This window comes from Oryzias melastigma, linkage group LG17 (assembly GCF_002922805.2).
Source record: "Oryzias melastigma strain HK-1 linkage group LG17, ASM292280v2, whole genome shotgun sequence".
Classification (NCBI taxonomy): Eukaryota; Metazoa; Chordata; class Actinopteri; order Beloniformes; family Adrianichthyidae; genus Oryzias; species Oryzias melastigma.
This window is the reverse complement of record NC_050528.1, coordinates 16,518,287-16,532,540: the sequence shown is the minus strand read 5'-3', so window position 1 is coordinate 16,532,540 and position 14,254 is coordinate 16,518,287. Positions and strand designations below refer to the sequence as shown.

Here is a 14,254-nt window from a genome sequence, read left to right as displayed (position 1 = left end):
AATTAAACCATTTTTTTTAATTTGTCAAAAATTTGGCAACAGACAGCACTTTTAAAGCCCCATTTATAGAAGTCAACAGTCAAAAAAAAGTTGATTTAGGGTTTGGTTAGACTTTAATAATAATAGTAATGATTATTATTATAGGGGCTGCACGGTGGCGCAGTGGTTAGCGCTCTTGCCTCACAGCGAGAAGGCCCCGGTTCGACTCCCAGCTGGGACCTTTCTATGTGGAGTTTGCATGTTCTCCCCGTGCATGCGTGGGTTTTCACCGGGGACTCCGGCTTCCTCCCACCGTCCAAAAACATGCTTCATAGGTTAATTGGTGACTCTAAATTGTCCCTAGGTGTGTCTGAGAGTGGATGTGTGTGTGATTGAGGCCCTGCGACAGACTGGGTCGCAGGGTGAACCCCGCCTTCGCCCATCAGTAGCCGGGATAGGCTCCGGCACCCCCGCGACCCCAAATGGGAAGAAGCGGTCAGGAAAATGGATGGATGGATTATTATTATAAGAAACATGCAGCATACATCATCGAGGCAGAGTTGGAGGTTTTTAATAGCATAATTATTATCATCATTATTATTATTATTATTATTACTATAAGAAACGTGCAGCATAAGTCATGGAGGCACAGCTGGAGGTTTTTTGCGGGTTTATGACGAATTCAAGGTCATTTTCCAAGAAAGAAAGAGAGTCGATTTGGCAAAAAAAATTAAAAAAATTAACTGACATAAAATATGACTGAATTGACTGACTGAAATAAATGTGTGAATTTAAAAAAAAATAAATAAACTACATTTTCATGGTAATTAACAGCAAAAAAAAGACAATGAGAAAAGGGGAAAAAGTTTTAGAAAATGATAAATATCTATTCATGCACTGCTTCATTCTACAACCAACCAAGCATGACTTTATTTCTTGTCTGCAGTTCCTTTTAAGGATAAAATCATATTGTACATTGACAGAAATATATTGATTTCCTGTTATCATGGAATCATTCTAGAGCAACAAGAACTCTGTACCGAGTTAAGATGTAACACGAAAAACATTTTCATTCCATCGTGTACTATATGTGAAAGTTATTTTGTCACATTTTAAATCTTATATCATGTAAATAATACAAACCAATTTCCCCTTTTTCTTTCAGGAAATGAAAATATTCCAAATGTTTTGGTGAACAATTTAATTTAAGTTCTTTAGATAAATATTTATTGATGGAGCTTTGATGGGAATGTTGACCATCAGTAGATCCAGTCACATTTGGAAACCCTGAAATGAAAAATAAATGTAAAAATATGTTTCTTAGGTAAAACAAAAAATGCTGACCACAACTTAACCTTCAATAAACAACATAGTTCAGCCATGGTAGCCAGAGTCTAAATGTGGTTATGTAATCATTTCCTAAAATCTTAGATGATTTTGATTCAGCAGGTGTAAGGAATAGATTAAAAAAAACTAAAGAAGAAAAATAAAATGTAAATCTGTACATCGGTATTTCAAACTTAAGAGTAGTCATCTTTTGATTGAAAAATACAAAATTTGAAGTAAAAGAGAAAAGTATTCATACACCCATAAACGATGCCAGTATAATTCCTTTTATTCATAAATATCCATATCTGTACTTATATGTAGAATGCATGACACTTTAAATCCATTTGATGTGAAATTTGTCAAAAAGATTAAAATAAATTGGTTGAAAAAGGTGAGAGGAAGCAAATATTCCAAAATGTTGCCAAATTAGTCTTTAGTAGAGCAGAATTGCTCTTTACAAATGATCGTTGGAATAAAACAGCACATCCATCCATCCACCCTCTCCCAGCAGAAAAAAGACTAGTATAATTTGGGCTTCTACACCCACAGGATCGCTGTCAAAAGGTGTGTCATGCTCAGTATCCTGCTAGAAACAAACTTGTTGCTGTGGTAACTTTCAGTTTACTTACAGCGGATTTTGAAACCAAAGTGGAAGATATCAACAAACTTACATTAAAACTTACCCGTGTATCCAACATACCCTCTTTTCTGGAACAGGGCCCTGCTCGGGTTGGTGTGTGAGTTACAATACCAGACACATGTTTTGGACAGTTGGTAGTAATGTTTTTTAGCTAAGAGTTTTTCCTCCCCTCCCCTTTCCAGTTTTCTTAAAATGTAATTTTTCTGTGTGACATCCAAGAGCTAAAGTCTTGACTGCTGTGACACTGCAAGATTCTCTATTGAAGGCCTGTATTGGCAGATTGTGTTGAATTGAATTTCCAGTAACATAATGAAAATGTAATCAAATTTGTCAGATGGGTTATTTGGAGAAAAACGTGTCATGCCCACCTTGCTTATAAATAAAATCCAGTATAAAGAAGCAATGAGTATCCCATACAAAGAAAAGTCAGCAGGAACATATAGAGTAATGAGTTTGTCTATAGCATGCTCATTATGCTTTTGTTTTATGTAATTGAAAAACCTGACAAAGAGAAAACTTTTTTTATTGGTAAGGCATACAACTGAAATTGAAAAAAGGCAAAAACAGCCACTGGAAATGGCATCGTTTGGATTGTTCAAGCTGCATCACGTTAATATATTTACACTAGTTCAAGGTAATTGTTAACAAGAAATAAGTATTTGAACAACAGGTCTGAGAACAATAAATATGCAGCAAGATTATAAAGAGAGAATCAGTAGAATTCAGAGAAAGGCAGATATGTCCGAGTAAGAACAATCTGAAGGGAATCTGTCATACTTGGGTTTCAAAGCGATTTGTTCATGTTTTATGTTATCTGCTACATTAAAAATGTGAGAGAACAAGGGGAACCTGAGTGCATTTGCATGTTTTATCTAATGTGGACAAATGTGTCTTTGATGCTGAAGGCAACATTGAGCTTTTGGTCAGTTTTCTAAAGGTGCTTTCACACCAAACGCGATTCGCGCAACAAATTTGCATGCCCCGCCCCTCTTTCGTGGCCCAACGAATTTGCTGCTCGTCACCTGTCAAAGAGTGTGTTCCTGAGTTTGACGCCTCGGCTGTATGTGGGAGGAGCTATCAGCTAATGCATTCAGGATGATTGCTATAATGAACGATGTCTGTGGATTTCTCACTTAGAATGAATGGAAGACACAGAAGATTTAGAGAAATCAGGTTTATATCTTGTGGAGACTTCTACATAAACATCAGTAATCATGTCTCCATGTTTAAATTTATAGGATTATCATGAAAAGATTTTACCGGTACAGGGGCTGTGTCTGTATGACAGCCACTTCCACAGTGTTTCTGTGTCTCTGTGGCTGAGTTTGAAGGCTCACTGTCTCGTATTAACCTGAGGGGGAAAAAATTTTAAAAAGGGACCGTTTTCCCTTTTTTTTTAAATGTCTAGATGAGCCAGCAGCTTCTGCAGCTCCCAGCTGCTCTCTGCCTGCCAGCATATGGAGTGAGTGAGCTCCGCCGCAGAGCGAAAGTCACTGAAAACAACATCAAAGTTGAGTTCCTGATTGGCAGATTAGCAACCTGTCAAATTTCAGGTATTTATATTTTGGCTGTGCCGCCCGATTCGCTCCTCGTCGCTCAAATCGAGCTGCTGGCAGATTTCGCGCCGCGCCAGTTGCTCAAATCGCACCGGCGGGCTTCAATTCGCCTCAGAGCGCGCCTGTACCACTGATTAACATTGTAGTTAGCGGCCTCTGCCGGGCGAATCGCGTTTGGTGTGCATGAGCCTTTACAATGAGAAAAAATGAAGAAACAAAAAGGATACATTCATATGTTAAAAATAAGAGGAATAAATTCATTCACATAGAACAACATAATATACTTGTTTTGTAAAAATAAAATAAACCAACTATTTCATTTGTAAATAAGTACTCCACGGGTGTCTATATCTTGCAGTCTCACATTTCAGCAGAACACACTTAAAAATTAAACAAAACATAGTCCTTCTACTGTGGGCTGTAGCGTTCCAGCTTGCAATGTTCAGTTCAACCAGCTGACCATTCACCAAGAGAAATGGACAAACCATCATGTTTTACTTCTTGAGTACAAAAAAACCCAAAAGTATAATTCAAAGTGCTTTTAACAGATTTAACCAATTTATCCTCCTTTGAATAGCAATACACCACACTTAAGACAATATGAAGTCATGTAATGTCGACCAGAAGTTAGAAAACAGGGAGGTCAGGTTGGCACACATGGTGGTATAAATCAGCATCCTTCATCCATCACTGATGGAAAGTAGCCAGTGGCAAAATGGAAAATACTGTACAGGCTGTGTCATTCTTGCTTGGCACTTGTTTTGTCATTGACTATGTCCTTGCAAAAAGCTATTGATTGCTAAGAGCACAGAGAAGAATTCTAGCACAGTGCTTCTGGGCATTTCCTGAATTTTTAGTTATAGTGTTGTTAACAGACCTAACAACTGCAGCCCTCTGTGCTTTTACACCCTCCCTCATCGAAACAGTAATCTCTGTGAGCGCATATGGAAAAAAAGACTGCCATGGGCGAATAATCAACTATGGCTAAAATACATGTTCTCATAAAATTCAGTTTCTTGAGATATAACAATGACATTTAAACTTAGCAAGTTCAAAAGGTGCTGGTTCCTCACTCAACAATTGTCAGTGTATGCATCTTTAACTAAAACTCAATAAATTCACAGATGTCAGAGAATAACAAAGTAAGATGTGCATTAATAAAAATCAAAATGATAAAATCCATACCAAAAAAAATATGAGTCAATATGAATTAATAAAACATAAAGAGCAAAAGCAACATTTTTGTTTTGTGTTCATCTTTTGTACTCAACCTCAGACACTGAAGGGTAGCACTTCCACAGTCACAGCCATTACACAGTCATATATAATTAAGGATGTAACAATTCTTTGTGGTGAGAAAAAAATAAAAAAAATTGGAAAAAATCCAAACCGTGACTTTAAAACTGTAAATCAAATGGAATCGTGGCTGGACTGGACTGAATCATTACATCCCTAATATATATATACACATATATCATTGATATATATTACTGGATTGGAAATTACGTGACATACGTTGTGTATTTAGCATTGAGTCTTCCTGAGTGAAGAACGTATGTGGTCCTAAAAGTACGCAAAGAACCACTAAAGGGGATGCAATGTTTTGAAATCAACTTCAAAAACCTCGACAACAAAATAATCTGCTTGAGAGGAATCATCACAGGTTAGGAATCGCATTTTAATTGAGAGAAATCAGCCTGGGAACTGTGAAGTTTGTGCCAAAGTGGGTGCTAGCAACTAACGAGTAGCATGCTAGCTTGGTTCATCGATGTATGTTTTAATTCATGTGGCTGATGTTTTTCACACCTATTTACGTGTAACCAACAAAAAAAAATTGATGTAAATTCCTGTTGGCAACACCTAAAATGTGCAGCCAAGATGCACGTTGCTGTTTCTCAGCAAAGTAGCTCGTAACCAAGCTAAATGTTGCTGTTGGTCACACTTTTTTGGGAGGTAAGAAAGTGTAAGTGAGTTCGCAAATAATTTTCTAAATACGTGCTACCTGTGTTGAGCTTCTTTCTTGGTCGCACGGACCGGAGAAAGCCCAGCTAGAATATGCAGCGCTAACGCTAACTTTCTGCTCAGTGACATAAACACAGCAGAGATCAGATGTTAGGGATGAAGCTGTGGCCAAAAACCTGAACCTGCCACACCATTTACTGCTATTATCACTGTGTTTTGAATTAACAGTTTGGCAGGTGTCTTAGATATGATCTAAGTTCTTAAGTTTAAGAAATGTTTCTTGTATCAGCTAAAGATGCTGGAGCCTTACTCAAAGTACAATTAAATTGTCTATTTGAAGGTAATTTTTGAATGCAAATGAGATTTATTTACCATGTATGTAATCCAAAAATAATAACATTTGCAGTTTCATTTGAAAATGTGGTAAAGGGTGTTTTTTTTAGCACTTTGAGGTGTTTTTAATAGGGAAAGGGCTTTATTACTAAATTTTGTCAGACGTTCATGCCAATAATCGTCATCCTTCTCCCTCCTTTTACAAGCATTTACAAGCTCAGTTATATAGATTTTAGCACAGAGGCCAAATAAAAAAAATCACGGATATTTGGAGGTTGTTAAATTGACGGCTATGCATTATTTGTAGCAGTAGAAGGGACAATTGATGCACTATTTACAGATGAATCTTTTTAGATAATAAATATCTAAATATACCACAAGATCAATAATTTTCTAAGCTTTAATTCAAGCCATATTTTGTCAAAATTGGTTTAGAAATGAGGGAGCTAACCCGGTTTTTGTGGTTGATGTCTGCCTGTCCTCCATTGAAACAGCAGCGTTCTGCTGCCATGACTTGATGCATAACAATGGCGCCTGCGCGCACATCTCTGTCTATAGCAGCAAACAGGCAAGGGCCAATCCAGTAATATATACCAATGACATACGTATATATATATTTAACTGCTCTAGACTGTCCAGGGCGAATCCTGCTTTCGCCCGCAAGTAGCTGGGTTGGGCTCCAACACCCCGTGAACCCGAAAGAGAGAGAGAGAGACAGTGGCAGAGTCTCTCAAAATCATTGTTACGTTATTAGTTTTGTACATAAATCCAACAATGCCACTCGCTGACATCACTTTTCATTAACTGCAGCCAAGTCACCACCAGCTCTCTTTTTTAAGTTGCAAGACAGAAGAAGAAGGAGAAAAGAGAAAGTAAAAAAAGGAGGACAAAGTTAAAATGTTCATTGTTATCTGGAAGTGTGGCCTGTCCAAAAAGAAAAAGACCTTTTGCTGTGGCTATGTGCCAAGTGTGAAGTGTGGCACCTCAGGTACACCTTCTTCTGCCATGTCACTTTTAAGGCCAACAGAAAATGTCCTCCCAGGGTCATTAGTGGGGACCTGGGAATGCTGCTGAGCAGTAGAAGATGCCAAACCAGATATACTGCTGATTTTGGTTCTGCCATACACCTTCTCATCTTCAGGTGAACTTTCTGTGTCAGATTCTTCCTCCTCTTCCAGTGTTATATCAAAGTGAAACTTGTCGGCTGAGGTGGAGAAGCTCCCCTTGGCAGCCGCGGAAGCTCCCTCTGGAAGGCCTTCTTCCTTCTGGGTTTCTGGCCCAGGTGAAGGGCTATGAGGTATCATGCTTTGGTACCACTCTCTGTTGTCCTCTAGGGTGTCCAAGAGTTCCTGTGCGTCAGGATGTACCAAGTCGGCCCATGTCTCCCAAAGAGGATGGGCAATGTAGTCAATGAACCCTACCTGAATAAAAAGGAAGTGTTTTGTCATGTTATCTCATGCACAAACTAAACATCTCAACTTTATGTCATGATGGCTACCTGATTTTTCTCAATTGAGGCGTTGTGTTTGTCACACATCGGGCTGATCTCCATTCCTTTCTCTCTCTCCCTGTCCCCTTGAGTGAAAAATTCCACCATGATTCGATCTGTCCATTTACGGTACAGTTCAAGAGGTTTTGTGGGATTACTCAGGTCTGCACAGTGAACCATGTTCTGAAGAACCTGCAGAGATGAGCCAAAAAAACATAGACATGCACAAAAAACACTTTCATCCTTTCTTTTTTTTCTGTCTGTTTTTTTTTGTGTCCTTACCTGTATGCGATCTGAATAATTGTCAAGGAGCAAGACGCCTAGACTGGTTACCTTCTTTGTTTCAACCATAGTTTTTAAGTCTGCTAAGAGATTCATGTGTTTAGACATGTCAGTTGCCAGAACCTGCAATAATAACAGCAAGATGAAATCAGAAATGTTTGTTCAAACTCACAAAAATACATTATAAATGTGTGAAGTTTTACTCAAAATGATTATACCATATCGATGACCATTTTGCGCAACGACTGTCTCTGCTTCTTGCTTAAATCCTGAAAGATGTCACACTTATCCTCCTGCAGAAGTTTAAAGCCCACAGCCAAATGGTGATTCTCCAGCACTGACAAGTCATTATACATGAGTGCAAGCTCAGAGTCTGAAGAAACAAAACAAGCTGAACTGTAGACCACCAGACATACACAATTCCTGATGTAGTTGTATAAATCCATGTAAGGCTTACTGGTGTTAATGAGAAACTGGTTGGAAACTCCAGGGTGATCCACATCATGGATTGCACTAGCAAACAGTGCAGCAAGGATCTCCAGATCAGTAAAGACAGCCTTGGTGACATTAAAACATCAAGTCATGGTGCGTTTTGAAGCATGAAAATCCTCAGTTGTTGTGTGTCAAACCCGTCACAGGAAACAGTGATAAACATATTTTTTGTAGTTAAAATTTGACAATGCACTTTATTGGGGGGTGGGGGTGCGTCGAGCGGGTGCGGAGCGGTCCATCACATATGGAGTACAACATGAACCGAGTATGAAAGGATTTGTGATCATTTCAGTATTATGTGCTGCACTATTAATGTCTTATAGGCTAACCGGGTTGTCAACAATCCTAAAACTTCCTGCAGCCAGCTGTATTCTTAGATTGTTGCTCCTACCTCCAGTGCAGGTGTGGACAGAAGCACGTGCATTGACTGGACCACATCTGCAGCATGGATGTTGTTGTGGTAAGCTACTTCAGAATGATAATGATCCTCCAGTGTCATCACAAAGTTCATGAAGATGTCAACAGGAATCTTGAAGGTTTTTAGTAAGTCACGTTCCTGGATCAGATAACACATAGTTTTGATATTCGTCATCTTCCTGAAAATGGATTTAGTTGTTAAATTCTGTATGGTGGAGTTGATGTCTTACCTGAAAGACAGTGTACATTGTGACTGTCAGTGGGCGAGTGCCAGAATATTCTGCAACCTTGAAGATGTCAATCCCCCATCTGTTTATATCTTCAAGTTCCTGCAAACAAAATCCATGTATGTGACTATGTTACAGATTAGAAAAAAAAATTAGGGGTTCAATTGAAAAAGATAAATTAACATGCACTCACGGGCCACTTTATTAGGTACACCAGGGAAACTGCTTGTTTATGGATATTTTTAATCAGCCAATCACATGGCACTAACTCAATACATTTAGGCGAGTAGACGTGGTCAAGACAATCTGCTGCAGTTCAAACCGAGCATCAGAATGGAGAAGAAAGGTGAATGAAGTGATCTTACACTGCTGGGTTTTGTTATTTTAGTTTGGGGTTGGACCTTGGTAGTCTTAGTTTGCAGGCTTTGTTTATTTGTTTTCTTTAGGTAGTTTTGGTTAGACAGCCCTTAGCAGGGAACTGCTGACTCTGACGGTCGGCATGGCTAGGTCAGAAGTCTCCATGACTTGTTTTATGCTTGGCCAAGGTTACAAAAGAGCTGGGCGATAACAAAGCACTGTACTTACTGTATCACTCCTTGTTTTTTCCATATCTAACTTATCTTGAAATTTGAGGAAACATATAAGACATACTTAAGTCCAGTATATTCCTCAACCCAATAGAGCACCTCTTGGATGTGGTAGAACATTTTAGAGGTGCAGCCAACAATCATGGATGTGCAGCTGACATATCTGTGTGATGCCATCATGTCAACATGGACCAAACTCTCTGAGGAATGTTTCCAGTACCTTGTTGAGTCTATGTCATGAAGGATTAAGGGCTTTCTGAAGGCAAAAGTGGTAAACTCAGCACTAGCAAGGTGTACATATTACAGTGGCCAGCGAGTGTATGTTAAGCTTATCGTCTTACCTTGGCTAGAAGTCCCTCCTGGCTAGCATTGACACCAAAGCGAGGTATGGAAGAAGGGGCAAGGCTGTGGGTTGCTTTCTTCACACCACTGATCTGAGACATAGGCCTTTTACTTTTGTCCTTTTCCTTGGATGGGGGTGACATGATGTCCATCTCATGTGACTTTTCTGTTGAATAGGTCCAGGTAAACATTTAAAACGACAATCTTTTCTTGATCATAATAGAGCAAGCAATAGTTCAAGATTAATCAGCATTATTTTTCAATCATCTATTAGCAGAAATCTACAATATTAAAGCAAAAAAAAAAAAAAATACCCAGAAAGGTACTGGAGATAAACTCAGACACTTGGTTCCCCGAACGACTAGTTTCTGATAGCTGAGTGAGCTCTCGATTCAGCATTCTCTTAAACTGCAAACACACAAAGCAAACATGGATGAACAGTGGTGGAGCTAAAACATTTACAAGTGAAAGGATCAATAATATATATTTCAACATTTTTTTTAAATTATTATTATTAAAAGCTTCTTTAGGCATTTCAATGCTGTAACCCCTGTGATACCCTAGGCATGTTTACATAAAAAGTTGGGATGGATGAATCAAAGTTGAAGTTTCTCGATAACACAGAAGAACATTTGTGAGACCCAGAACGGAGAAGATGCTGGAACAGTGCCTCGCGCCATCTGTCAAGCAAGGTGGGGGTAACATGATGGTTTGGGGTTTCTTTGGTGGTTGTAAGGTTGGAGATTTGTTCAGGGTAAAAGGGACTTTACATGCAATGCCTAACCTAGTCAACAGTGCTTGATTGGAGCCAATTTCATCCTACAACTGGACAATGACCCAAAGCACTCGTCCAAATTGTGCAACATGGGTCCTTAAAAAGTCTTAAATTTCATTTAACTAAAGTCAGGCCCTAAAAAGTTTTAAATTGTCCTAAATTTGGGGTGAATGGGTCTTAATTTTTGTTCTGGTAAATGGGCCGTGAAATTAAAGAAAAAAAGGCGAAAATGAAACAAAATGCCCATGTTCTCCCATCAAGAGACATGAAAACATGTTGAAGGCCATGATCACTCTGAGTTATTGCACTAAATGGAACTGAGTATAAGAAGCTACTTTTTTTCTGAGCATAAAAAACCTGTACAAAATCACTACAAACAATAGCAATGGAGAGCTATTTAACATAATTCAGTGAGGGTCCTTGGGTGAGACCCTGAACACTACCTCATAACCAATGTGAGATAATGACAGTGATCATTGAAATGCTTGGCAATAAGAGCAACCATGGGAGAAAACAATGCCCACCATAGAAGCAACGGCTAAGAGGCTAAAATCAAGGCAGCTCGGAGGGAAGTGAGTCAGCTGATAGAGGCCCAAAAAGGGGCAATGAAAGTGCCTAAGAGATACAGCCAGATGCCCATACCTGAAGCCCTGGAAACAGCCAAACAAAGGCTCCTGGCCTTGAGCAGCCGTCTAAAGAGGTACACTAGAGACAATGAAGTGAGACTGCACCGTTCACCGAAGCCCGGCACGGCGTTCTCCAAAGCCTGCTGCAGCGTTCTCCTGTACTCAGCGCAGAGTTTACCTGAGCCCGACATGGTGTTCTCCAAAGACCACTGCGGCGTTCACCGCAGCCCGATGCAGCGTTTTCCAGAGCTTGGCGTGCCGTTCACCTGAGTCCGGTGCAGCATTCTCCAGAGCCCAGCGTGGCGTTCTCCAAAGCCCGCGGCGGCGTACACCGGAGCCCGGCGCGGTGTTCTCCAGAGTCTCATGTGGCGTTCACCTGAGCCCATCTGACGTTCACCTGAGCCCTGCGCAACATTCACGTAAGCCCGGCACGGTGCTCTCCAGAACCTGGCACAGTGTTCTCCAAAGCCCGCTGCAGCATTTACCTGAGCCCGGTGCGGCTACCATCATAAGAACTGTCTGGCTTTCACCAGAGGCAGGGGCAGTTTTAACCAGTCTGGTGCATCTACAGTGATTAACCGGGCTATGAAAGTTCCTTACGAATGGTGAGATGGCCAGCTTGAAATGTACATGTGACCAATCAAACCAAACTATTGAAGAGCTAAAGGAAAAAAATAAATAAACTATCAAGAGCTAAAACTAAAGGAAGGCCTCCTATCAAGTGCCTTTGGAGTAGCTTCCAAACAATCGAAAGTGATCTTGGAGCTGTCCACTGCCCAGCCCACTCTTCCCATAGACTCTGCAGGGTGTGCTTTTCCCGCTCTACACCAAAGAACCATCCATCCTGGACCGAAGTGGTTGATAGGGGCATAAGGAGACCCCAGATGAGGCAGACATCACCTTCCCAGCTTGCACTGTCCAGTCAGCTTGCTGCCCTGGCAGACGACAATACAGCTGCAGCCAGCGCTACACCTGGAGGGCTAAGCGTGCAGCAAGATCCATCCCACTGCACCCTCCTCTTCCAGGTCTAGGATAACCGGATTCACTAAAACATCCCATATAGTGCATATAGTGCCAGGGGACTCCAGATGGAAATTAGCCTGAGGCTATAATCTGGCATGTTTACATTTGTTTTTAATGTTCATTAATATGCACTGTCCCTTTCTCAATAAAGTTATTCTGATACCGCTCCTGCCCACTGGAGGATTAAGCTCCTCCAGGACGCAGTGCCCAGGCGGTCTGTCAGCCTCCAGGACCAGCCACCACCCAGCCCCAGGAGCAACAGCTGAGGAGCGGGAGGGTATGACGTCAACCGTTATTTCCCCCAACCACTCTGATTATTAGTGACTCCATAACCAGAAATATAAGGTACATCAACGCCATTACCAGATGCTTCCTTGGGGCAAAGATGAAGGATCTCAAACAAAAACTCCTAGATGTTATGCTCTTCCTCCCAACCAGCATCAAATTTGTTTTTATTTATTTTTTTTTATGATTGATTTTTCTACTTTTTGTCTCACTGTTATTTATCTTATTGTGGAAAGCACTGCGAGATGCTTGAAAGCAGGAAAAGTGCTATATAAATTAATTAGAATTTTTTTGAATAAACAGGTTTTTCGCAAATCAACCTGCGAAAATGTGGCAGCGTCAAAGCAGCAGAGCAGACCCACCAAGGCTGGAAACTGAACAGTGCTGGAAAAGTATATGGGAGAAAGAGACAGCACAGAACATCAACGCTCAATAGCTGACCTCTCTGAGAAAACAGCATAGCAACCTCCCTAAACAGAATCCAGTAACCATCACAGTGGCAGACATCCAAGAAAGAGCCTCAGGTATGAAGAACTGGACAGCACCGGGCCCTGACATGATACATGCCTATTGGCTTAAGAAACTCACAGCACGAGTGCCTGGCAGCACAAATGAACCAGATGCTAAGAGATGGGACTCACCCTAAATGGCTAAGAGAAGGGCGAACAATCCTGATCCAGAAGGATCCCTCAAAGGGTGCAGTCCCATCCCACAGTAACCTGTCTCTCAACAACATGGAAACTCATGTCAGGCATCATAGCAACCAAAATACATAGGCACATGGATCAATTCATGAGCAAAACACAGAAGGGCATTGGTAGAGATTCCAGAGGAGCCAAACACCAACTCCTGGTTGACAGAACAGTCACACAAGACTTCAAGTCACGACACACCAACCTGTGCACAGCATGGATTGATTACAAGAAAGCCTATGACTCAGTCCCACACACCTGGATCGCTGCATGCTTGGAGATGTACAACATCAACAGGACTCTAAGAACCTTCATAGGAAACTCAATGAAATTGTGGAAAGCCACTTACACAAGTGTTCATCAAATGTGGCATATACCAAGCCTCTGTCCCCACTGCTGTTCTGCAAAGGTCTGAACCCCCTCAGTCAAATAATCAATAAGACTGGCTATGGATACCAACTCAGAAATGGGGCCACCATCAGTCTCCTCCTCTACATGGATGACATCAAGCTATACGCTAAGAGCGAGTGCGACATTGACTCCCTGATCCACACCACCAGGATCTACAGTACTGACATTGGGATGTCATTCAGGCTTGAGAAAATGCCGTCGGATGGTGACAAAGAGAGGCAAGGTAGTCCACACAGAAGGGGTCTCACTCCAAGAAGGAACAATAGCAGACATTGAGGACTGTTGCAAGTACCTTGGAATTCCACAGGCAAATGGCAACTTGGAACAGGCAACAAGGAAAGCTGCAACAGCCAAATACCTCCAACGAGTAAGGCAAGTCCTGAGAAGCAAACTCAATGGCAAGAACAAGACCCAGGCAATAAACAGTTACGCACTGCCTGTCATCAGATACCCTGCAGGAATAATAAGATGGTCAAAGGAAGAGTTACAGACCATGGATGTTAAAACTCGAAAGCTCCTCACCATGCATGGAGGGTTCCAGCCCAAATCCAGCACCCTCAGACTGTATGATAGCTGCAAGGAAGGAGGTCGAGGACTAGCGAGCGAGGAAGTCACTATCCAGGATGAAACATCCAAGATGCATGAATATGTCAAACTCAAGAACCAACTGACAGCGTGCTCAGTGAATGTCTCAGGCAATGGAGAGCAGAGGATGCGAGGCAGGAGGACAGAGCCTCATGGGAGGACAAGTCCCTGCATGGGATGTACCACTGGACCATAACTGAGGTGGCTGATATCAAGAAGTCC

At 41.2% G+C, this 14,254-nt stretch overlaps 1 protein-coding gene across 9 annotated transcripts in view; it reads right to left on the bottom strand.

The window, feature by feature from the left end:
- Positions 1–2,455: 2,455 nt before the first annotated feature.
- The window catches only part of LOC112144448 (cAMP-specific 3',5'-cyclic phosphodiesterase 4C), a 62,709-nt gene continuing 50,910 nt past the window's right edge, over positions 2,456–14,254 (bottom strand). For 6 of the 9 annotated variants that reach the window (XM_036216360.1, XM_036216362.1, XM_036216361.1 and 3 more), the window contains 8 exons: positions 9,950–10,043; positions 9,635–9,801; positions 8,710–8,808; positions 8,454–8,618; positions 8,028–8,127; positions 7,789–7,943; positions 7,298–7,693; positions 2,456–7,220 (listed from right to left, as the gene is read on the bottom strand). In XM_036216360.1, coding sequence (XP_036072253.1) covers positions 6,756–7,220; positions 7,298–7,693; positions 7,789–7,943; positions 8,028–8,127; positions 8,454–8,618; positions 8,710–8,808; positions 9,635–9,801; positions 9,950–10,043 — 1,641 coding nt within the window. In that variant the 3' untranslated portion in view covers positions 2,456–6,755. The remainder of the gene's footprint in view (positions 7,221–7,297; positions 7,694–7,788; positions 7,944–8,027; positions 8,128–8,453; positions 8,619–8,709; positions 8,809–9,634; positions 9,802–9,949; positions 10,044–14,254) is intronic. The other 3 variants (XM_036216364.1, XM_036216365.1, XM_036216367.1) reach the window with 2 other exon arrangements.